Source organism: Neoarius graeffei, chromosome 6 (assembly GCF_027579695.1).
Source record: "Neoarius graeffei isolate fNeoGra1 chromosome 6, fNeoGra1.pri, whole genome shotgun sequence".
Classification (NCBI taxonomy): domain Eukaryota; kingdom Metazoa; phylum Chordata; class Actinopteri; order Siluriformes; family Ariidae; genus Neoarius; species Neoarius graeffei.
The window spans coordinates 100,784,577-100,809,955 of record NC_083574.1 but is presented as its reverse complement, the minus strand read 5'-3'; the positions used below and the strand labels follow the sequence as shown (position 1 = coordinate 100,809,955).

At 43.9% G+C, this 25,379-nt stretch overlaps 1 protein-coding gene across 1 annotated transcript in view; it reads left to right on the top strand.

Moving 5' to 3' along the window:
* Positions 1-25,379, top strand: part of LOC132888464 (NACHT, LRR and PYD domains-containing protein 3-like) — a 116,386-nt gene that overhangs the window by 54,735 nt on the left and 36,272 nt on the right. Inside the window, exons 9-10 of the mRNA XM_060924510.1 lie at positions 13,696-13,869; positions 20,517-20,690. Coding sequence (XP_060780493.1) covers positions 13,696-13,869; positions 20,517-20,690 — 348 coding nt within the window. The remainder of the gene's footprint in view (positions 1-13,695; positions 13,870-20,516; positions 20,691-25,379) is intronic.

Here is a 25,379-nt window from a genome sequence, read left to right as displayed (position 1 = left end):
TTTGAAGGTCAAGCTAGCTAATGTCAACAGCATAGTAGCTAGTATGTTACTGTAGCAATGTTTACGTTCAGTCATTTGGATGACTGTTAAAACCTTTCAGTCTCAAGTTTTTCCTTTACTGTATTTACTAGTTTACTGTAATTATGATCCGGCAGCTATTTACACCTGACACCACTGAAGTGAATTCATTCCTAGATAGCCTCAATTTTCCTGTGTTAAGCTTAGATGCTGCTAAAAAACTTGACTCCCCATTAACGGTAGAAGAAATCACTCTCGCTGTGAGTAGCATGCAAAATAACAAAGCTCCTGGCCCTGATGGATTCCCAGTTGAATTTTTTAAGAGATTTCAGGAAAAACTGTTCCCTTTACTGCATGCTGTTTATAAAGAATCACTGGAACATGGCACTCTCCCTCCCACTTTAATGCAAGCCTCCATAAGTCTCCTTTTAAAAAAAGATAGGGATCCAAATCTCTGCAGCTCATACAGACCTCTCTCATTAATAAATGTAGATGCTAAGATCCTTGCTAAAGCTTTGGCCTGTCGCCTGGAAAACATTGTACTAACTATTGTCTCACATGAGCAAACTGGATTTGTTAAGGGGCGGCAGTTATTTTTTAATGTCCGCACACTCCTAAATATTATTTACTCTAAAACTACCACAATAACACCCGAAGTAGTAATCTCGGTTGATGCCGAAAAAGCATTCGACAGGGTTGAATGGGACTATTTATTTACTGTACTAAAGAAATTTGGACTGGGAAATGGGTTCATTTCATGGATACGTCTCCTTTATACATCTCCACAAGCAAGCATTTCCATTAATGGCATCCAATCCAGTTTTTTCACTCTAACCCGTGGTACCAGACAGGGGTGTCCCCTATCTCCTCTATTGTTCGCACTAGCTATAAAGCCCTTGTCAATCTTTCTGAGGTCCTCCTCCACTTTTAAAGGGATCTCACGATTGGGCACAGAATTTAAGTTGTCACTTTATGCTGATGATTTATTGTTATATGTCTCAGATCCTGTCCTTTCCATTCCCACAATTTTATCTGCTTTCCAGAGATTTGGATCATTCTCAGGCTAGAAAGTGAATATCTCTAAAAGTGAATGCTATCCTATCAATGCTTCAGCATCACAGCTCACACAGTCAGATGTCCCTTTTAAGATGAATCTGTCTGGCTTTAGGTATCTTGGGATCAGCGTTACCAGAACGTTAAAGTCACTTTTTTCTGCTAATTTTTTACCTTTAATGTCTAAAATTAAATCTGACCTCCAAAGATGGAGAAGCGTGCCTCTCTCGTTAATTGGAAGAATTCATGCAGTTAAAATGAACATCTTGCCCAAATTTCTATTTTTGTTCCATTGTCTCCCACTTTTCCTGCCAAAGCAGTTTTTTAAAACAATTGATCAAATTATTTCTGACTTCTTATGGTGTGGAAAGGCTCCCAGGATCCGTAAATCCACACTTCAGAGATGTAAATTCAATGGTGGATTGACACTTCCGAATTTCCAACTGTATTATTGGGTGGCACATATTCACATAATTTCATTTTGGTTCAAATCTACGAATCTGCCATAGTGCAACTTGGAGGCACAGTCATGTGTTTCATCCTCCTTACCTGCTCTACTTACCTCTTCTATTCCATCTAACCTCTCTGGCTTTACAAATAATCAAGTGGTTCACTCCACACTTAAAATTTGGTATCAGTTTAGGAAGCACTTCAAATTTAAGTCAGCATATTAGCTCCTTTACTGAAGAATCATTTATTTCAACCTCCACTTACAGATTCAACCTTTCTCGCATGGCATAATAAAGGCCTGAAATGTTTTAAAGACCTTTACAAGGATGGTATTTTCCGCAGTTTTACAGATCTCTCAAGAGAATTTCATCTCCCACCTTCTCATCTCTTTCGATACTTTCAAATTAGACACTGCGCTAAAGCTTTGTTTCCAGTTTTTCCTTCCTCACTGCCTACTCTACACTGAGAGGTTTTTTTAAACCACGATCCACTTCAAAAATCATTTATTTCTAAAGTTTATAATGAACAACTTTCTTTTGATTGCTCACCAGTTACTAAAGTTAAGACTGCCTGGGAAGATGAACTGGATCTAAACTTGGAGGATGACTGGTGGGACACTGCTCTTAAGAAAATTCACACAAGCTCATCCTGCACTCGTCTCACACTTGTACAATTTAAAGTACTGTTTAGAGTCCATTTTTCTAAAGCTCGACTGTCGCAAATCCATCCCAGTATTGCAGACAAATGTCATGCCTCATCCTGCAATTTAACCCATATGTTCTACTCTTGTCCGCTACTCTCTCGCTTCTGGTTGAATTATTTTGATACCATGTCAAAAATACTTTCAGTGACCATAAAAGTCTCCCCCCATGTTGCCATATTCGGGCTCCCAGAAGACCATAACCGGTTTACCTCTAATCAATTAGATATTTTAGCTTTTACTTCCTTACTGGCAAGACGCCACCTTTTTCTCCACTGGAAGTCGACTAAAGCGCCCTCTAGTAGTCAGTGGCTCAATGACACCATGTCTTTTCTAAAGTTGGAAAAGATCAGATATTCAGTGAAAGGTAACTCTGCTAAATTTTATAACAAGTGGCTTCCCTTTCTTACATTCTTCCACTCTCTCCAGTCCCTGCCCCCTGACTGACAGACCTTCTCTCTCTCTGTCCCTTTTTTCCTCTTTTTTTTGTCTTTTGGTTTTATTTGTACTGTGCAGCTTTAATACTTAATTATTACATAATAGAACTTCCAGTTATTTATTTATTTATTTATTTTATTATTATTATTATTATTATTATTATTATTATTATTATTATTATTATTATTATTTTCTTTGAATTGTGTAATGTCTTGTTTTTGTTTGCATGAAAAAAAAAAAGTCCTAGGAGGCAGACTGTATGCCTTGCTCTTAATTCATCGAAATGCACAGTATTTCTGTGGTATCGGGGTGTGTATTTTGCAGATTGTTGTGTAGGGATGGTGTGGTACTTAATGTAGATTTGGCATTGATTCCTGTTTTGATGTGCCTTGCCTCCTAATAAAAATATTAAAAAAAAAACAAAACTTATAAAACATAGATACCATACGCCTAGTCCCATTTTGCACTGAAATCAATTTGCCAAGGGGATGAGTGGGTAATGGTTGCTGCCAAGGTACCCCATATGCTTTCATGGCTGATCTAATCTGTAAGTAAAAAAAGAAAGAGGAACCTGGCAGATTGAATGAGGTTCTAATATCCTGGAAGCAACCTAGGGCGGTGTCAATGTATAAATCCTTTAAGTACCGGATACCTCTACTGCTCCAGTGTGATGGAGAAATAGGTCTCCCTCCAATCAGTAACCCTTTGTTGTTGAACAGAGGGGAAAGTGTAGGCCATCTACAGGAAATCTTACAACCCCGATTCCAAAAAAGTTGGGACAAAGTACAAATTTTAAATAAAAATGGAATGCAATGATGTGGAAGTTTCAAAATTCCATATTTTATTCAGAATAGAACATAGATGACATATCAAATGTTTAAACTGAGAAAATGTATCATTTAAAGAGAAAAATTAGGTGATTTTAAATTTCATGACAACAACACATCTCAAAAAAGTTGGGACAAGGCCATGTTTACCACTGTGAGACATCCCCTTTTCTCTTTACAACAGTCTGTAAACGTCTGGGGACTAAGGAGACAAGTTGCTCAAGTTTAGGGATAGGAATGTTAACCCATTCTTGTCTAATGTAGGATTCTAGTTGCTCAACTGTCTTAGGTCTTTTTTGTCGTATCTTCCATTTTATGATGCGCCAAATGTTTTCTATGGGTAAAAGATCTGGACTGCAGGCTGGCCAGTTCAGTACTCGGACCCTTCTTCTACGCAGCCATGATGCTGTAATTGATGCAGTATGTGGTTTGGCATTGTCATGTTGGAAAATGCAAGGTCTTCTCTGAAAGAGACGTCGTCTGGATGGGAGCATATGTTGCTCTAGAACCTGGATATACCTTTCAGCATTGATGGTGTCTTTCCAGATGTGTAAGCTGCCCATGCCACATGCACTAATGCAACCCCATACCATCAGAGATGCAGGCTTCTGAACTGAGCGCTGATAACAACTTGGGTCGTCCTTCTCCTCTTTAGTCCGAATGACACGGCGTCCCTGATTTCCAAACAGAACTTCAAATTTTGATTCATCTGACCACAGAACAGTTTTCCACTTTGCCACAGTCCATTTTAAATGAGCCTTGGCCCTGAGAAGACGTCTGCGCTTCTGGATCATGTTTAGATACGGCTTCTTCTTTGAACTATAGAGTTTTAGCTGGCAACGGCGGATGGCACGGTGAATTGTGTTCACAGATAATGTTCTCTGGAAATATTCCTGAGCCCATTTTGTGATTTCCAATACAGAAGCATGCCTGTATGTGATGCAGTGCCGTCTAAGGGCCCAAAGATCACGGGCACCCAGAATGGTTTTCCGGCCTTGACCCTTATGCACAGAGATTCTTCCAGATTCTCTGAATCTTTTGATGATATTATGCACGGTAGATGATGATATGTTCAAACTCTTTGCAATTTTACACTGTCGAACTCCTTTCTGATATTGCTCCACTATTTGTCGGCGCAGAATTAGGGGGATTGGTGATCCTCTTCCCATCTTTACTTCTGAGAGTCGCTGCAACTCCAAGATGCTCTTTTTATACCCAGTCATGTTAATGACCTATTGCCAATTGACCTAATGAGTTGCAATTTGGTCCTCCAGCTGTTCCTTTTTTGTACCTTTAACTTTTCCAGCCTCTTATTGCCCCTGTCCCAACTTTTTTGAGATGTGTTGCTGTCATGAAATTTCAAATGAGCCAATATTTGGCATGAAATTTCAAAATGTCTCACTTTCGACATTTGATATGTTGTCTATGTTCTATTGTGAATACAATATCAGTTTTTGAGATTTGTAAATTATTGCATTCCGTTTTTTTTTTACAATTTGTACTTTGTCCCAACTTTTTTGGAATCGGGGTTGTACATTCTTTTTCTACTAAGCGCCATGTACGAAACACATTTGAGACTAAAGGGCCAAAATGTAGCATGGTTTTTTGTCAGAGACGTTAGAAAAGAGGACATCTTCTAAATTCCAAATACCATTTTTTCCTCCAACCCGCGCCAAGATACTGGCGTATCAGGATTAGGCCATGTAACAATACGGCAGAGCACGAAGGACCAAAAGTAATATTTAAAATTAGGTACTGCGAACCCACCATCTCCTCTACTTCTCTGTAATGTGGATAATTTAAGTCTGGGACGGTTTTTGTTCCAGATAAATTGGGAAATATCAGCATGTAATTTCTTCCAATAATCTGTGGGAGGGCAGAGTGGAATCATTGAGCTGATGAAATTAATTCTCGGTAAAATATTCATCTTAACAATAGCAATCCGGGCCTGAAGGGAGGCAGGCAGGTTAGCCCACCTATCCATATAATTTTTTACGGTTCTGTGGATTTCCAAAAAATTATCAGATGTAGTGCGATCAAGGCCGGATTAACTATATGGGCCTGCGGCACAGTGCCCAGGGCCACCAACCACTCACAGCCAGTGGGGGGGCACCACATGACAGAAACTTTAAAAATATTTTTTGTGAATGTTTGTACACTTAAAATGGTTATACACTTGACATTGTTAAATAGTCATATATAATTCATTATGAACACTAATTTCATAAGAACAACAATAATCATAATTCTGAGCAAGAGTGGCCTATGTGACCATTAAGCCCCCTTTCCTCAACCTGTCAGTTGAGCCAGTCCACCTACGGTGAAATATATAAATTTTTTAAAAACCGCGGTAGAAATGAAAAATGGACAGACATCAATTGAGTGGTTGTGCGAAGAGAAAATTAAAAAAAGAGAAATACTCCAGGCGTGTAGCTGCAATTAAAAATGTTCCAGTGTTAGATCGTTTTTTTTTTTTATAAAAACATCGACAACTGCTGTCACTACCAGCGCTGAAGCCGAAGCTAGTGAAATCAGCGATGCTAGTGAGGGAGATGGTCCTGCTAGCACTAGCCGAGGAGATGCTACAACCACAGTCAGTGTTAGCCGAGGGGTCGGCGACGACGAGGATCCCCTTGAGACATACAAATATATGCTGCTCATTTTTGAATAAGACATTTCAATATGCCTACATGCATATCGTTGGTTGTTTTCAGTTAATTTGATGGGCTGATGTAGCCTACTGTACTTAATACATTTTCAATGAGGAAGAATGACATGTGTACTATTGTTTATGTATATGCTACTATTTTTGACAGCAAAGGGCAAGGTTTGTGTGTGCAGGAGGTTACTGAACGCGTGCGCGCAGTGTGTGTGTGGGGGGGCACTTGAGGTATAGTGCCCAGGGGCACCGCATTGGCTTAATACGGCACTGAGTGCGATGCAGAGAAGGAAAAATCTTAATTCCAAGATATTTAAAGTGCTGGACAACAGGGACATTAGTGGGGAAAGGCAGTGCTTTCGCAGAGTCATTCAGAGGAAGAAGAGCAGATTTGGACTAATTGATCCTAAATCCAGAGTAAGCACCAAACTCCTCACAAACTGTTAATAGATGTAGTATTGACTGACTTGGGTTTTCCATAAAAACTAAGACATCATCCGCAAAAAGAGCTACTTTGTGTTCCGTGTTTAAAATAGAAATGGGGTTTATGGAGGGAGACTGTCGAATCATTTGCACCAGGGGTTCGAGTGAAAGGGCAAAGAGCGAAGGACTCAAGGGGCAGCCCTGTCTTGATGACCTTGTAACAGGGAAAGGAACAGTGGCGGCTGGTAGTCTTTCAAACAGGGGAGGCTGGTCGGTTACGATATTTCCAGATTTTAAAAGAAAAAATAAAAAACATCAATTTTGCCCATACTCTTGCCTCTGATCTGGCTGATTGTTGGCAGGGTCACAAACTGTGAAATAACAGGTTCTTTTGGCCCATTAGCCTACTGTCCAATATACATGATGGTGGTGTTGGGGGGGGGTATATTTTAATATTTTATATTTTAAAATTGTGGCATGTTGTTTAAAAATTGATCATTATTGAAAGCAGCTCTTTGTCAGGAACCTCAGCAGTAACAGCAGAGTGTTCTGGAATAGGCACAAGCACTGACCTTGGGGAGCCAAACATAGAGCTGGGTGCCACACATTTCATTCAATGACACTTTCCCTATATTTTACTTATTTTGACTGAGAAATGTTTTACTGACAATTTTGATAACCCTTCACTTTTAATCCAGGTCTGTAGTGTGAAATGTTCTCGGCTGTGTTTTTGTTTAAAAATGTTTTCCAAATTGTAGCTGTGTTTAATTCATATCCAGAGAAATATATATTCCAATTTAATATACTCAGCATAAACATTTTAAATAGATTCTATATTTTTGGTCCATCCATGACATATTACTAAAGTAGCCTATTTACTGTTGTTGATGTGGGTCACTTGCTGTTAGCCAATTCACTTTCTCGTACCAGGAGAGCTGAAAGGAACGAGTATTATTCCCTACCTTTTTCACCAAGTCAATTTGAGGCGTTGGTCTACCCTGCTCTTTAATTTTAATTTTTTCCTCGAAAGGAAGACTGGCAAATGGCTTCGCCAAAATTAAATCAGCAATGCTTGGCATCCGTGCGCAGCTTTCTTGCTAGCTGACTAGCCCCCTCAAGTTCAAGTTCAGTCACTCAAATAAACGAAATTTCTGGAACTAAGATAGCAAACTTGACAACACTATATTTACACTTTATTTACAATGAAAATATATACAAACTAAAAAAGCTGGTAGAAACCGTATGTAATGAATGAAATCGAAATGTAAGCTGATCTCTTACAATACACCACAGCACTCGCAAATCCGCATGGGACTGAAGTGAAATTCACCGCTGCCTGTCTATATTTGAAATGAGCTGTCAATCAAAGAAAATATCCGGCCGCTTTCACCAATCACCAGTCTCCTCGCGGAAAGCTTTGCCATGTCCCTCCCATGTGAGGCTCGGAGTCCGTGGGCGGGCGTTTTCGCAGTATTTGTCCAATAACCGTCTTGCATTTTGAGATTGAAAAGCGCAGAGCTCCCAAATGCCATTGAAGTCCACTGAGGCTGCGCTGCATTGCGCTGTCACGAGGGGGAAAAACTCACGCACACATTAGGTGAACTGGGGAAAGTTATAACAGAATGATTTCGCGCTGTAGTTGGGTTGAGCACATATATTTCTATGATTCTGGATCTGAAATAGCAATGTTATAAGGTCGGCTTTAACATAAGCCTAGCGCAATTCATCCTACACGATGTTCGTCATTTTTAGAGGAGGCTGAGCCTCCCTCATTGTCTTGGAGCAATCGCCCGTGGAATGGAATGGAAAATAACTGCCCAGTTAGAACCTGTGCAGAGGGGCCAGAGTATAAAACCTGAATCGTGTGTATGAACCCTTTGCCAAATCCCATAATTTCTAAGACAGACCACAAAAAGGACCATTCCAGCCTATCAAAGTCCTTCATAGCATCAAGGGACAGCACAGCTAGTGGAACTTTTGTATCTTTCGCAGCATCAATAACGTGGAGAAGTCGCCTAACATTGTCAGAGGCAAGTCTGGTCTTTATAAATCCAGTCTGATCACAATGAACCAAAAATGGCATAAACTTTTCAATACGCCGCGCAAGTATCTTAGCATAGATTTTCAGGTCTGCATTCAACAGACTCAAAGGTCTGTAACTAGCACAGTCTGTGGGGTCCTTTTCTTTCTTTAAGAGTAGCGAAATAAGAGCGATATTGACATCCCTTGAAAAAGCACCTATCTTAATTGATGCTGTGATCATGTCAAGAAGTAATGAACCTAATTTCTCCCAAAATAAAAGATAAACCTCTTCATTAATGGAAACTTGAGTGCAAAACTTTTCATGACAACTGCAGTCCTCAAGTTAGCAAGTCAACTGTAGTCCTCAGCCATAAAAGCATTACTGTAAGAGTCCAGAGCGTCCTCCAGGTCTGACTTTCAGCTGTACATATGAGGCCGTCCTCCACAGGAGCGATGTGATGAGACTCCAACCAGACACAGGGCACCAGGATGGATCAGGCAGGCCCGAGGAGCAGAAGAGGTTCAGCATCTCGATCTCAGGATTGACATGTAACTCAGAGGGACAGATTTGGGGGGGAGGAGAGAGAGAGAGAAAACACAGGTTGTTAGGTATGCCCAATGTCACCTGAATAAGTAGGAACAGTATACATATTGCACCGAGTACAAGCAGGGACTCCGGCAACTAACTATGACAGCATAACTAAAAGGGGAGAGCCAGAAGGTAACACAGGCATGAGGGAGCCCCGGGACATAAAGCAGCAGCCACTACACCATCAACAAACTCGAGTGAGCAAGTGAGTGGGGGACTGACAGCATCCATGCATCCCAGTTTACCAAAATACTCTGTCTGAGGACCCTCCGGTTCTACACCTTTACCTCATAAACACCATTAACACAAGGCTTGACTAAACAAATACGTTTTCAGCCTAGACTTAAATGCTGAGACTGTGTCTGATTCCCGAACATTACTTGGAAGGCTGTTCCATAACTGTGGGGCTTTGTAAGAAAAGGCTCCACCCCCTGATGTAGCCTTCACTATACGAGGTACCAGCAGATAGCCTGCACCTTTTGATCTAAGTAGGCGTGGCGGGTCATAGAGGAGCAGAAGTTCACTCAGGTACTGTGGTGCGAGACCATTCAGTGCCTTAAAGGTCAATAGTAGTACTTTATAATCAATATGAAATTTGATTGGGAGCCAATGCAGTGTGGATAAGACAGGGGTGATGTGGTCATATTTTCTAGTTCTAGTAAGGACTCTTGCTGCTGCATTTTGAACTAACTGGAGCTTGTTTATGCACTTCTTGGGACATCCAGACAGTAAGGCATTACAATAATCCAACCTGGAGGTAACGAAAGCATGAACTAGTTTTTCCGCGCCACATAGTGACATTAAAATTTCTTATCTTAGCAGTATTTCTGAGATGAAAGAAAGCTATCCGGGTGATGTTATCAATGTGAGTTTCGAATGAAAGACTGGGGTCAATAATCACTCCAAGGTCTTTTACTGCTGCACGTGAAGAAACAGAAAAGCCATCCAGAATTACTGTGTAATCAGAAAACCTACTTCTAGCTGCATGTGGTCCGAGTACAAGTACTTTTGTCTTGTCAGAGTTAAGCAGAAGGAAGTTAATAAGCATCCAGTGTCTAATGTCCTTCACATATTCCTCAATTCTATTAAGCTGGTGTCTCTCATCAGGTTTTGCAGAAATGTACAACTGTGTGTCATCAGCATAACAGTGGAAACTAATACAATGTTTATGAATAATATCACCTAAAGGTAACATATGTAAAGAAAAAAGCAGTGGACCCAAGACAGAACCTTGTGGAACACCAAACTTTACTTCAGTATATCTAGAAAAATCACCATTTACATAAACATACTGATAGCAATCAGTTAAATAAGGCAGGCAGATAGTCAACCACCTCAGTAAAGTCAGGAACAGGGACACAGAACAATACTTCACAAATACTGAGAGTGAGAGCTGAGCTTATATGGAGAAGGTGATAGCAGGTAGACTGGAGACAGGTGATGTTGTTAGAACTCTGGTGACGAGGGTCGCTGTGGATCTTGGGAAGTGTAGTCCAGAGTGGCCATGTGTGGAGGCTGCTCTGAACTCAGGTTTTCAGCGCCGTTACTGACAGTACTCCTAAAAAAGTGTCCAGTCCCAACATCTGATACCATGTGATGTAAGTTGTAGCACTAATGAAAAGATTAACAGGAAATGACTGTTCTTGACGCACTAAAATGATGAACGCTCAAAGCAAATCAGATTGAAAACCATTAAATATCAGGAGGCGGCGCTATCACATCTTCCTACAATACAAGTAACGCAATAAAAACATCTTTATTGTGTATTAAATAGAGAGGACAGCTGGGCTGAGCACACAGAGCAGTATTGGCGAGTAGATCATTAAAAATGAGCACAAGCTGCTGGGAATTGAACACATACAAAGATATTCTGAGTCTGGATTATTAACGTGCGCGGGCCGAATAAATACAGTGTGTGTGAATTACTAATACACTGAGTACTGAGACACACACTTCCTTTTGTCAGGGTCGATACCTTGCTAGCACGGGCGATTGCTCTAAGACAACGAGGGAGGCTCAGCCTCCTCTAAAAATGATGAACATCGTGTAGGATGAATTGCGCTAGGCTTATGTTATAGCCGGCCTTATAACATTGCTATTTCAGATCCAGAATCATAGAAATATATGCTCAACCCACTACAGTGCGAAATCATTCCCTTATAACTTTAATGTGCGCGTGAGTTTCTCCCCCTCGTGACAGCGCGATGCAGCGCAGCCTCAGTGGACTTCAATGGCATTTGGGAGCTATGCGCTTTTCAATCTCAAAATGCAAGACGATTATTGGACAAATACTGCGAAAACGCCCGCCCACGGACTCCGAGCCTCACATGGGAGGGACATGGCAGTTTCCGCGAGGAGACTGGTGATTGGTGAAAGCGGCCGGATATTTTCTTTGATTGACAGCTCGTTTCAAATATAGACAGGCAGCAGTGAATTTCACTTCAGTCCCATGCGGATTCGCAAGTGCTGTGGTGTATTGTAAGAGATCAGCTTACATTTCGATTTCATTCATTACATACGGTTTCTACCAGCTTTTTTAGTTTGTATATATTTTCATTGTAAATAAAGTGTAAATATAGTGTTGTCAAGTTTGTTATCTTAGTTCCAGAAATTTCGTTTATTTGAGTGACTGAACTTGAACTTGAGGGGGCTAGTCAGCTAGCAAGAAAGCTGCGCACGGATGCTGAGCATTGCTGATTTAATTTTGGCGAAGCCATTTGCCAGTCTTCCTTTCGAGGAAAAAATTAAAATTAAAGAGCAGGGTAGACCAACGCCTCAAATTGACTTGGTGACTCGTTCCTTTCAGCTCTCCTGGTACGAGAAAGTGAATTGGCTAACAGCAAGTGACCCACATCAACAACAGTAAATAGGCTACTTTAGTAATATGTCATGGATGGACCAAAAATATAGAATCTATTTAAAATGTTTATGCTGAGTATATTATATTGGAATATATATTTTTCTGGATATGCATTAAACACAGCTACAATTTGGAAAACATTTTTAAACAAAAACACAGCTGAGAACATTTCACACTACAGACCTGGATTAAAAGTGAAGGGTTATCAAAATTGTCAATAAAACATTTCTCAGTCAAAATAAGTAAAATATAGGGAAAGTGTCATTGAATGAAATGTGTGGCACCCAGCTCTACTGCTGAGGTTCCTGACAAAGAGCTGCTTTCAATAATGATCAATTTTTAAACAACATGCCACAATTTTAAAATATAAAATGTTAAAATATACCCCCCCCCCCCAACACCACCATCATGTATATTGGACAGTAGGCTAATGGGCCGAAAGAACCTGTTATTTCACAGTTTGTGACGCTGCCAACAATCAGCCAGATCAGAGGCAAGAGTATGGGCAAAATTGATGTTTTTTCTTTTAAAATCTGGAAATATCGTAACCGACCAGCCTCCCCTGTTTGAAAGACTACCAGCCACCACTGCTTGCTAGAGAGTCATGGTTCAGTTCTTCCTCACACTATCGATTAAATATACTGTTTAATCATCAAAACTCATCAGGAGTTCATTCTGAACAGGATATGACAGCAACCAGCACAAAGAGAGTGAAACAGTCCTGACGCTGTGGTCGTGGTAATGCCGTGAATATTCTGTGTACAGCAGTGATTTTCTGTCTTACAGCACAAACAGTTTTGTTTGTGTTCATGAAGGGCTCAGTGTTTTATGAGTTCCTCTGATATTTTCAGCTTTCAGGTGGGGATGGGTCAGGATTTTCAAATATTCACATCGTCATTAAAATATAAAAAATCGAATAGTTTATGCCATGATTGTCTTATCTTTCAAAATATATTTTCTAGTGCTGTCAAAAATGTCGCGTTATTATCGTGTTAACTTGACTCAATTTTAACGGTGATAATTTTTTATCGCGAGATTAACGCTCTGTGACATGATGTAGGTTTTTCATAAGCTTTTGAAACTGCCAGGAACTTGGAACAGAGACTTTGCTTAGAAAAACGATAGCAGCTAGACTGTAATGCCACGCCCCGCACAGCCAGAGTCCTCTGCCCTCCCCCAAAGAACCAGCGCAGGCAGGGCGCGCTAGCCCCGCGCCTCGGGACGAAGAGCCACGGTGCTCGGCTTAGGTTTCGTTTTCCCATCGGCGGCTCCAGCCCGACTTTGCAGTGGCTGTGACAAGACGTGTTATGCTCTGCAATAAAAAAAAAAAATTGGTACAAAGCAAGCCCATTCACTTTTTTATGCTGATAAGAGAATTACAATGGTTTTTCATGTGACAAAAATGTGCGATTAAATTGCGATTAATCGCGAGTTAACTATGACAGTCGTGACATTAATCGCGATTAAATATTTTAATCGCTTAACAGCACTAATATTTTCCCTTGTTTTCACTGGCACCAGGTAAAGTTAACATTCAATATCTTTCTTTCTCTCTCTCTCTGTTCGTTCGCATGTTGGTGGGATGTTGGTGGTGAATCATTCTTCAAAGAATGGTCGAATAGTATTTTTGTTTGAAATGTCTCTCCCTCCTTTCAGGCTCAGTGATTGTAACCTGACAGAGAGAAGCTGCTCAGCTTTACACACAGTTCTCAGCTCTGAATCCTCCAAACTGACTGAGGTGGATCTGAGCAGTAACCATCTGGAGGACTCAGGAGTGAAGCAGCTTTGTGTTGGACTGGAGAGTCCAAACTGTAAACTGGAGAAACTGAGGTGAGTTCATCTCTCCTATTGGGTCGGCTTCACCAGAATGGTTGCTTATAAATCTCCCTTAAACCACAAGTGAACACTGAATGAAGTGTTTGGAAAAAAGAATTTCCGGTTAATGGCGAGATACAACTTACATGTTCAAATGACAGAACACACAATATTTCACTTTAATTCTGATATGAATCCATACGATCAAAGACTGAAATAATGAGTGTATAAAAAGCTTTAATGATGCTGTATGTCAAAAGATGAAATAACTGAAGTCATAATTGTACTCAATTTAAAAAGAAAGTAGGTGCAGTTTGACAAAGTGAAAATGTGGAATGTTTGGTCAGTGATGTGCGTAATTGTGAATCAATTGTGAATCAAAGATAGAGGTGGCTTGGCATGGTTTTCTTAGAAGAATAGTTAAGGGTGGCTTTAGAAGAAAGAGGGATGGCATCAATGGAGAGGGTACTGACGGTGATAGTGATCAGGGGTGGCATTTCAAGCTGTCCAATGAAGACCTTCAGCGCATCACCAAAACCACACCTATCAGGGCTGTATGTCTGCGACATCACTTAAAGTACCTGGCTCACATTTGCCGAATGGGAAATGATGACCTTAGGAAACAAGTACTATTTACAGAAGTGGGGAAAGCTGGAGAGGAAACTTGGACTATAAAGCCAACAGATTAGGAAATGGATGATGAGCAGAGAACACTTTACGTGTCTACTAGAACTTACAGACACGTCCTCATGGGGTTAAACTCCAAGAAGAGGGAGAAAGATGATGATGAATTGGGTGTGAATCTGATCAAAAAGAAAATATTAGATTTTATGGTGTGATCTCCATGGAGAAATAACAAAATGCTTTTGTCCTCTTAGAATTTCAGACTGCAGTATAACAGAAGAAGGATACGCTGCTCTGGCTGAAGCTCTGAAATCATCCCACCTGAGAGAGCTGGATCTCAGAGGGAACGACCCTGGAGCATCAGGAGTGAAGCTGCTCACTGATTTACTCCAGGATCCAGACTGTAAACTAACAACACTGAGGTGAGTAAATTATAAATAACAGGAATGTTTGAAAGGGAAATGTTCAGTGTTTAAATGTTTAAAGGAAACAACCAAAATGATTATTTTTATTAAGGTCCCTGAAAATTTGTTTTTCTAACAAACCGATTGTAGTAATCCCCGATGTGGGTGGAGCACAGAAGCATGGCAGGCGAGAGTTCGTGTTTACACAAACGCACTTTTATTGAGCTTTTCAGCTTTCTTTCTTTCTTTCTTTCACACACTCGCTCACTCACTCATTCACACAAGTGCTGTGGTCGGGGGCCATTCTTCTCTCCTCTCCCCCTCCCTTTATACTCCATCCCTGCAACAAACACACACACACACACACACACACAAATTGACATCAGGTGTAATGACCTAGCCACTTACCTTCCCTGACCCTGCCCTCCATTCACAGACTGCTGCTTGGCCACGCCCCTGCTGCCACATACCCCACCGCCCGACTCAGGCCGGGGAGCCGTCCGGCCTGCAGCTGACTCCCCCCCGACAGGACAGGAAGTCCGCCACCACCATCTGTGCCCCCGGCCTGTGGATCACCTCGAACTTGAATGGCTGGAGAGCGAGATACCAACGGGTGATCCACGCATTGGCATCCTTCATGTGGTGGAGCCACTGGAGGGGCGCATGGTCCGAACAGAGAGTGAAAGGGCGCCCCAGCAGGTAGTATCGGAGGGCGAGGACCGCCCACTTGATGGCAAGACACTCTTTTTCAATTGTGCTGTACTTGCTCTCGCGCATCGACAGCTTTCGGCTGATGTACAGCACTGGGCACTCCTCACCCTCCACCTCCTGGGACAAAACGGCTCCCAGCCCTCTGTCCGATGCATCAGTCTGCAAAATAAAGGGAAGAGAGAAGTCAGGGGAGTGTAAAAGTGGCCCCCCACACAGTGCAGCTTTTACCTCCGAGAAGGCCTGTTGGCATTGCTCCGTCCACTGGACCGGATCTGGAGCCCCCTTTTTAGTGAGGTCGGTTAGCGGGCTGGTGACGTCCGAATAGTTAGGTATAAACCTACGATAATAGCCAGCCAGCCCCAAGAACCGCCTCACCTCCTTTTTGGTCTTGGGCCTCGGGCAGGCCGCAATCGCTGCAGTCTTGTTAATTTGGGAACGCACCTGCACATGACCCAAGTGGAACCCCAGATACCGTACTTCCACCCGCCCAATTGCACACTTCTTCGGGTTAGCTGTGAGGCCCGCTCGCCTCAGTGACTTTAGAACAGCCCTCAGGTGTTCCAAGTGCTGCGGCCAATCATGACTGTAGATGATTATGTCATCTAGATAGGCGGCTGCGTAGGCAGCATGAGGGCGGAGGACCCTGTCCATAAGCCGCTGGAACGTAGTGGGCGCCCCAAACAACCCAAAGGGGAGCGTGACAAATTGGTGTAACCCAAACGGTGTGGAAAAGGCCGTTTTCTCTCGGGATAGAGGAGTCAAGGGGATCTGCCAATGTCCCTTGGTTAGATCCAGTGTTGAATAAAAGCGAGCAGCGCCTAACCGATCAAGCAACTCATCAGTGCGAGGCATTGGGTACGCGTCAAATTTAGACACCGTGTTGACCTTTCTATAGTCCACACAGAACCGGACCGACCCATCAGACTTGGGAACCAGGACCACTGGGCTGCTCCAGTCACTGTGGGACTCCTCGATTATGCCCATTTCGAGCATGGCCTTGAGTTCATCCCGAACCACTGTTTTCTTTTGTTCGGGCAAGCGGTAAGGGCAGCTATGCACTACCACCCCCGGGGGCGTTTCGATGTGGTGTTCTATGAGGTGGGTACGGCCCGGAAGGGGCGAGAACATGTCGGAAAATTCCTTCTGCAACCTGGCTACCTCCGTGAGTTGGGTCGGCGAGAGGTGGTCTCCACAAAGGACCGGAGTGGCCTGCGATGTTATCCTTTTTACCTCCGGCCCCAGCTCCGCCTTCTCTGGGACTACCGATGCCAACGCCACAGGGACCCCCTCATTCCAGCGTTTTAAAAGGTTGAGGTGGTAGACTTGCAGTGCCCCACCCCTATCCGTTCGCTTTACCTCATACTCGACGTCCCCGACTCACCGTGTGACCTCGAAGGGCCCTTGCCACTTGGCGACTAATTTAGAACTCGACGTGGGCAATAACACGAGTACTTTTTCTCCCGGCGTGAATTCTCTAAGGCGCGTGCCCCTGTCATACAGTCGGCTTTGATGTTCTTGTGCCTGTTGTAAATTCTCCTGGGTTAATTGCGTGAGGGTGTGGAGTTTTGCGCGCAGGTCAAGAATGTACTGGATTTCATTTTTACTCTGTGAAGGTCCCTCCTCCCATTTTTCCCGCAGCACATCCAGAATGCCACGCGGCTTACGCCCATATAATAATTCGAAGGGAGAAAACCCTGTGGAGGCTTGTGGGACCTCTCGTACTGCGAACAACAGTGGTTCGAGCCATTTATCCCAATTACGCGCATCTTCACTAACGAATTTCCGGATTATGTTTTTGAGTGTCTGGTTGAATCGCTCTACTAATCCATCCGTTTGTGGGTGATATACACTGGTGCGGATGGACTTAATCCCCAGTAACCCATACAGCTCGCGCAGTGTGCGTGACATAAACGAGGTGCCTTGGTCTGTCAGGATTTCTTTCGGAATCCCGACCCAGGAGATAACGCGGAAGAGCGCTTCCGCAATACTGCGTGCTGAGATATTGCGGAGAGGCACTGCCTCCGGATATCGCGTTGCATAGTCCACCAGAACTAAAATAAAGCGATATCCCCATGTTGACCGATCTAATGGCCCGACGAGATCCATCCCAATTCGCTCAAACGGGGTCTCGATTAGAGGAAGAGGGCGCAATGGCGCTTTTGGAGTGGCCGCGGGATTTACTAATTGGCATTCACGGCACGCTGCACACCACCGACGGACATCCCCGCGAATCCCAGGCCAATAGAACCGGGCCATTATTCGGGCTAGTGTTTTGTCTTGCCCCAAGTGTCCCGCCATGGGATTAAAGTGAGCCGCATGGAATACGAGTTCCCTACGGCTCTTTGGGATTAACAACTGGGTTACTCGTTCCTTGGTTTGAGTGTCCTGCGTCACTCGGTACAATCTATCTTTAATAATGGCAAAATAGGGGAAGGTTGGTGCTGCACTTGGCTGAAGAGTTTGACCATCGATTACTCTCACTTGGTCAAACGCATGCTGCAGAGTCTCGTCTCGCGACTGCTGTAACGGGAAATCCCCAAGAGAATCCCCGAGAGAGGGAGGAGGAGCGGGCTGCTCCTCACTCTGCCGCGGTGTTGACATGGATGGCTCTGCGACAGCTTCTCCAGCCAATGCCACACCAGGATCTTCCCGTGACCTACGAGGGCAGGACCCACTGCGTGTTAAATACTCCATTAATTCTTTAAATCCCAGCCAATCAGTACCCAAGATCAATGAGTGGGTAAGACGAGGATTAACCACCGCCTTCATCTTATGCGTTTGGCCCCGGAATAGAATGTGGACAGACACTAGAGGGTAATGGTGAACATCCCCGTGCACACACAACACTTTCACCGCTTGTGCTCCCCCCAATGCCTCACCTTGCACCAGGCGTTGGTGAATTGAGGTCTGATTACAACCGGAATCCACCAAAGCGTGATATGTACCCCCTTGAATACTCACCGGTACGCGATACGCTCCGGCCCGATCGGGGGCAGTTTCTGGTGTGTCGGGGATCCGGATGACAGCCCCCACCTCCCTTGTGGGACTCTGATTCGGGAGATGCTCCGCTTCCCTGCCGCGCCAGCACACCGGCCCAGGCTTTCCCTCTGCACTGGTGTTATGGGTGTCACTCACCTGAGGGGGAGACAACACAGACACAGAAGAGGGAGATGGGAGGACACCACGGGTGCGACGGGCCGGCTAGGGAGGGGCCAGCCGCTGCCTTCGTGGCAGGGGAACGGGGTGGGGAGGGGGACCAGAGACAGGAGAGAGATAGGGAGAGAAAGAGGGGGAAGAGAAGCGAGGGGAGGCGCCTCGTTTGCCTGCCGTCAGAGCCGCCTCCAGATGGTCCTCCGCCAGCTCGATGGTTCGTTCCAGCGACGCCGGGCGGTGACACTGGACCCACTCCGCCTTTCCTTCCGGATGTTGAGAGATAAACTGCTCCAGTGCCACCAGATCGATGATCTCCTCGGCATCACGGTCTTCCGCCCTCAGCCACCGCCGGCAGGCGTCCCGGAGTTGCTGGCCGAATGCAAACGGCCGGCCAACCCCCTCCAGTGTCAGCGTCCGGAAGCACTGACGGTGTTGCTCCGGGGAGCGGCCGAGCCGCTGCAGGATGGCTTTGCTCAAGTCCGCATAAACCAGCTGGCTGTCAGCAGGGAGCTGCTGCGCTGCGAGCTGCGCCTCGCCAGTTAGGAGCGGGAGGTGGCGCGCTGCGCGCTGCTCCAGTGGCCACCCCCACGCCTCGGCTGTTTGCTCGAAGAGAGCAAGGAACGCTTCCGGATCGTCCTGCGGTCCCATCTTCGTGAGGGTGGCGGCAGCGGCGGCTGGCGGCCCTGCTGACGTGAGCCGGTGCCAGAAAGCCTGGCGATCTTCCTGTTGGGCCAGCATCAAGGCTTCGAAGCGCTGCTGCTGCTCCTTCCGGAGGGTGATCAGCTCTTGATGCTGGTTCCGCTGGGCGGTAGCGAGGGCAAGGATGAGCTCTTTGAATGGGGAGGACTCCATGGAGCGGTTTCCTTCTGTGCGCATCCCGGGTTTCGGCACCACTGTAGTAATCCCCGATGTGGGTGGAGCACAGAAGCACGGGAGGCGAGAGTTCGTGTTTACACAAATGCACTTTTATTGAGTTTTTCAGCTTTCTTTCTTTCTTTCTTTCACGCACTCGCTCACTCACTCATTCACACAAGTGCTGTGGTCGGGGGCCATTCTTCTCTCCTCTGCCCCTCCCTTTATACTCCATCCCTGCAACAAACACACATATACACACACACACACACAAATTGACATCAGGTGTAATGACCTAGCCACTTACCTTCCCTGACCCCGCCCTCCATTCACAGACTGCTGCTTGGCCCCGCCCCCGCTGCCACACCGATTTTATAACAGTATAAGCATGTCTTCTTCTATTTAAAAAAAAAAATTAAACTTTTTTTTTTTTTTAATGCAGTGTCCTGTTATGGCCAAATATATTTTCAAAGATTTTTTTTTTTAAATCTGTTTTTGATGAGTCCCGAATGCTACAGCGAGGCATATTTAAGATAATGCAGTTGATATTGATAAGTGTTCGAGTAAACTTTTCCCCTCACAGACTGTTGAAAAGTCCTGAAGCAGAAGAAGCCTGTGGTCGTCTGACTAAAGTTTTAGAGACAAACCCCTTATTGCAGACGCATCTGAACCTGAGGGGGAAAATAAAAGGAGACTCAGAAGTGAAGCGGCTCTCTGCTCTACTGAAGGATCCACACTGCAGAGCTGAGACACTCACGTGTGTACATTATTATTATTATTATTATTATTATAGAAACATAAATTAAGAACGACTTATCAAAAATAAAACATTGAACTTTAATTCCCTGAACGTTGATTATTTTCCATGCATTGTGTGGTTGAACTCATTGTAAAAGTGGTGGACCTTTTTCTTTTTAGACTGACTGAATGTAATCTGATGATGGAAAGCTGTAAAGCTCTGGCTGAAGTTCTCAGTTCACACCCCTGTTTTCTAACTGAGTTGGACTTGAGTAAGAGCCGCCTACAGAATTCAGGTGTCCAGCAATTATCTGAAGGACTGAAGAACCAAAGCTGTACTCTGAAGATATTAAGGTACAGTAATATCTCACTATATAAGCAGTGCAATAGTATTACTGGTAGTACTAATAAAAATAATATAAATCAATGTCATGAAAATAATTTGATAAAGCCTAATAATGATTATTATGTGGATGTTACACATTATGTTTTTGTTCCTGCTTTTGTAGCTTAAGAGCGATCAGTTGTTGATCGTATAGTCGGCAGATCAGATGCTCGCTCACTGTGGTGTGAAAATTGTCCATGCAGGCGCTCATCCAAGTTTCCAAACCTGTCATTGCTTAACTCTTGAATATTTTCTATCGTGAATATTCTCATTAAAAATCGTATAATCTCGACTTTCCAAAGAAATGGATCTGGTTAAGATCTGTTCAGTACTTTGGGAGTAACGGCAGGTTGAAGTCGGTACAACAGAGTAAAAACTCTGCTTACAGGACGTCGGGAAACTGACGGTGCTTTTCTTTCTGAGTCACGGGAAAGCGGTCAGGCACTCTCTCTCTCTCTCTCTCTCTCTCTCTCTCTCTCCTGATCGGTTTCCTGCTGGATTACTCGTCAATATCAATCAGATCACTTTTATAGGGATGTTCTCTCACTGTTTCTGATGAAGGATTCAGCAAAATTTTCCCTCTGCTAGTTTTGATGTTCTGATTCACGGGAGTCTTTGAAGTGAGTTTTCACAGCTTTACCCACTTATTTTTTCAAATCAAACTGGTTCCTGTAAATAAGTAAGTATTATAGAATATGACTGTAGTTGTTTTGATGAAAAATATTGAGATCTTAGTGGTCGGAATGAGATTTTAAAAACTGGAAGTCAGAAACATGAGTGTCGATTTCAGTTCAGTTCATGTGAATTGTTTATTGGATGTGGATCAGACAGTTTTTTCAAGGTTCACCTTGAAAGCTGTGAATATTATCATTTATATTCTTTAAAATAAACACTAATCGGCCCTGCTTATGAGAAACAGAATGCCCGACAGGGCACAAAGAGGGGATTAGAAATAGTCTTTTATTCCTTTTTCGCTGAGTGTACCGATTTAGCTTTTTAACCTAATTAGCATAATTAATACTAATTAAATACTAATTTGCATTCTTGGTTTTTACTAATTTTTCAAACTTTGTATTCAGTCTACAACCATCTACGTGCTGCCACTTTCTACGTAAATATCTTAAAAAATAAAAGAAAGTTATTAAGAAAAAACATTTGATCTCATTGGTTAATGAGGCCCATTTTGGACCATGTGATCCTCATACAGAATATTACGGCAGTTTTCTAAAAATTAAGCCGTTTTTTAAATCTTTGATTTGCAATATCTCGAGAACAGATTTAAACATATTTTAATTATGTAACAAGTATGTTGTTCTGCATTCACTTCTGAATTCAGTGAGAGCAGTTTCAAGCAACTTGGAATGAATTTGAATTTTTAGCTGATATGCCTACTTATAACCCAATTTGGATCCTAATACATACTGCCCTGCCAAAAAAAAAAAGTTGCACACACTAATATTTGGTTTTCAGTGGGGTTCAGGTGTGGAGATTGGGCTGGCCATAACAGGGTCTTGATCTTGTGGTTCTCCATCCACACCTTGATTGACCTGGCTGTGTGGCATGGAGCACTGTCCTGCTGAAAACCCAATCCTCAATATTAGGGAACATGGTCAGAGCAGAAGGAAGCAAGTTTTCTTCCAGGATGACCTTGTACATGGCTTGATGGCTCATGCAGTGGTGCTTGAAAGTTTGTGAACCCTTTTGAATTTTCTATATTGCTGCATAAATATGACCTAAAACAACATGAGATTTTCACACAAGTCCTAAAAGTAGATAAAGAAAACCCAGTTAAACAAATGAGACAAAAATATTATACTTGGTCATTTATTTATTGAGGAAAATGATCCAATATTACATATCTGTGAGTGCCAAAAGTATGTGAACCTTTGCTTTCAGTATCTGGTGTGACCCCCTTGTGCAGCAATAACTGCAACTAAACGTTTGCAGTAACTGTTGATCAGTCCTGCACACCGGCTTGGAGGAATTTTAGCCCATTCCTCCATACAGAACAGCTTAAATTCTGGGATGTTGGTGGGTTTCCTCACATGAACTGCTTGCTTCAGGTCCTTCCACAACATTTCAATTGGATTAAGGTCAGGACTTTGACTTGGCCATTCCAAAACATTAACTTTATTCTTCTTTAACCATTCTTTGGTAGAATGACTTGTGTGCTTAGGGTCGTTGTCTTGCTGCATAACCCACCTTCTCTTGAGATTCAGTTCATGGACAGATGTCCTGACATTTTCCTTTAGAATTCACTGGTATAATTCAGAATTCATTGTTTCATCAATGATGGCAAGCTGTCCTGGCCGAGATGCAGCGAAACAGGCCCAAACCATGATACTACCACCACCATGTTTCACAGATGGGATACAATTCTTATGCTGGAATGCAGTGTTTTCCTTTGTCCAAATATAATGCTTCTCATTTAAACCAAAAAGTTCTATTTTGGTCTCATCCGTCCACAAAACATTTTTCCAAATGTCTTCTGGCTTGTCCACGTGATCTTTAACAAACTGCAGATGAGTTGCAATGTTCTTTTTGGAGAGCAGTGGCTTTCTCCTTGCAAACCTGCCATGCACGTCATTGTTGTTCAGTGTTCTCCTGATGGTGGACTCATGAACATTAACATTAGCCCATGTGAGAGAAGCCTTCAGTTGCTAAGAAGTTACCCTGGGGTCCTTTGTGACCTTGCTGACTATTACCCGCCTTGCTCTTGGAGTGATCTTTGTTGGTCGACCACTCCTGGGGAGGGTAACAATGGTCTTGAATTTCTTCCATTTGTCCACAATCTGTCTGACTGTGGATTGTGTGATGTTCAGAGTATATTTGAATGTTTGGCAGTCAAACTACCCCACCTGTTGGTAGTGCGAGTAGACAGCAAGGAAGTTACGCTGGTTGTTCAGTGCAGATAGAAAGTGGGGACAATAAACAAAGTTTCTGTTCAACATGTTCTCCTGGGTCATAAATATGCAACAGAAACATTACGATGGCAACGAGGAGTAAAGGAAAATACACTCAAAGAAGCAACAAGGACACTGCTGTTTTTTTCTGAGGAGAAAAGAGGGTGAAAGACGAACAAGTGAACAAGCAGAAACAAGCTAAGTGGGCTAAGCTAACTCAAGAAACGTGGTTGTGTCAGCGCATCTTGGCAAGCATGGCAGTGAACACCGCTTCTCTCCCATCTTTTGATACTGAAACTGACCTTGGCACTGTTGGACCTCGCTGTTAGGGTTTTGCTGGGATTCGAACCTGGTTCGTTGGTGTGATAATCCAGCAAACCCCCACTAGGCCACCAGGGGGATGACTCAAATGCAGAGGCGTGAGGCGGAAGTAGAAAAAGAATCAAAAGGTTTATTTAAACTATAAACACTATATACAGGGCAAAACAAAAGACAAAAAAAAAACCAAAGAGTATAATCCAAAAGAAAAGCAAAGTGCAAAAATACAAAAGCTAAGAAGATCAAAAAACACAGTACAAAGGAAACTGGAGATAAACATAACAGCACAAAGACTCCGTGACAAGAGGACTGAACTCAGGGGTATAAATAGACAAACTAATTAAGGACACAGGTGAAGATAATTAGGCAATTAACACAAACTCAAAACACAGGAACAGTGGCGGCCTCTAGAGGCCAAAATGAACACGACATGAAAAGGAAATAACAGCGGCCTCTAGAGGCCAAAACAGTCCTAGTCCTAACAGGACCCCCCCCTCTAGGAGCGTCTCCTGACGTTCCCAGGGCGATCCGGATGGGCCGAATGGAAGTCCCGACATAGTTCTTTATCAAGGACATCCCGAGCAGGAACCCAGCAGCGCTCCTCAGGACCATAGCCCTCCCAGTCCACCAGATATTGCAACCCGCCGCGGACCCGGCGGGAGTCAAGCAGGCGATTCACAGTGAACACAGTCTGCCCCTGGAAGATGCGGGGGGGTGGGGGGTTCCTAGGGGCAGGGGCATACGTAGACGTCAGTACGGGCCGTAACAGGGAAACATGGAAAGTGGGGTTGATCCTCAGAGTCCGGGGCAACTGGAGCCGGTAGGAGACAGGGTTCACCCTGCGCACCACCTTGAAGGGGCCAATGTAGCGAGGAGCAAGCTTGCGGTTCTCCACCCGCAGTGGAAGGTCCTTAGTGGACAGCCAAACACGCTGCCCAGGGCGGAAAGCGTGTGCAGGTCTTCTATGGCGGTTGGCCTGAGTCTGGTTGGTTCTGGAGGTCTGTATGAGGGTCTTCCTGACCTTGCTCCAGGTCTTGCGACACCGTCTCACATATTGGTTGACCGAGGGCACCCCCGCGTCCTCCTCCTGGTCCGGGAACAGAGGTGGCTGGAACCCGAATTGGCACTGGAATGGCGACAGCTTGGTGGCCGATGACTGCAGGGTGTTGTGGGCGTACTCCGCCCATGGCAGCCAGGTGCTCCACGATGTCGGGTTATCCATAGCCAGGCCTCGCAGGGTGGTTTCCAGGTCCTGGTTGAGCCTCTCCGTCTGACCATTGGACTGTGGGTGAAACCCAGAGGAGAGGCTGGCAGTGGCTCCGATGACCTTGCAGAACCCGTGCCACACTCGGGAGGAGAACTGGGGCCCTCGGTCTGAGACGATGTCCTGTGGAAGACCAAAGACTCGGAAGACATGATTAAACAAAAGTTTCGCAG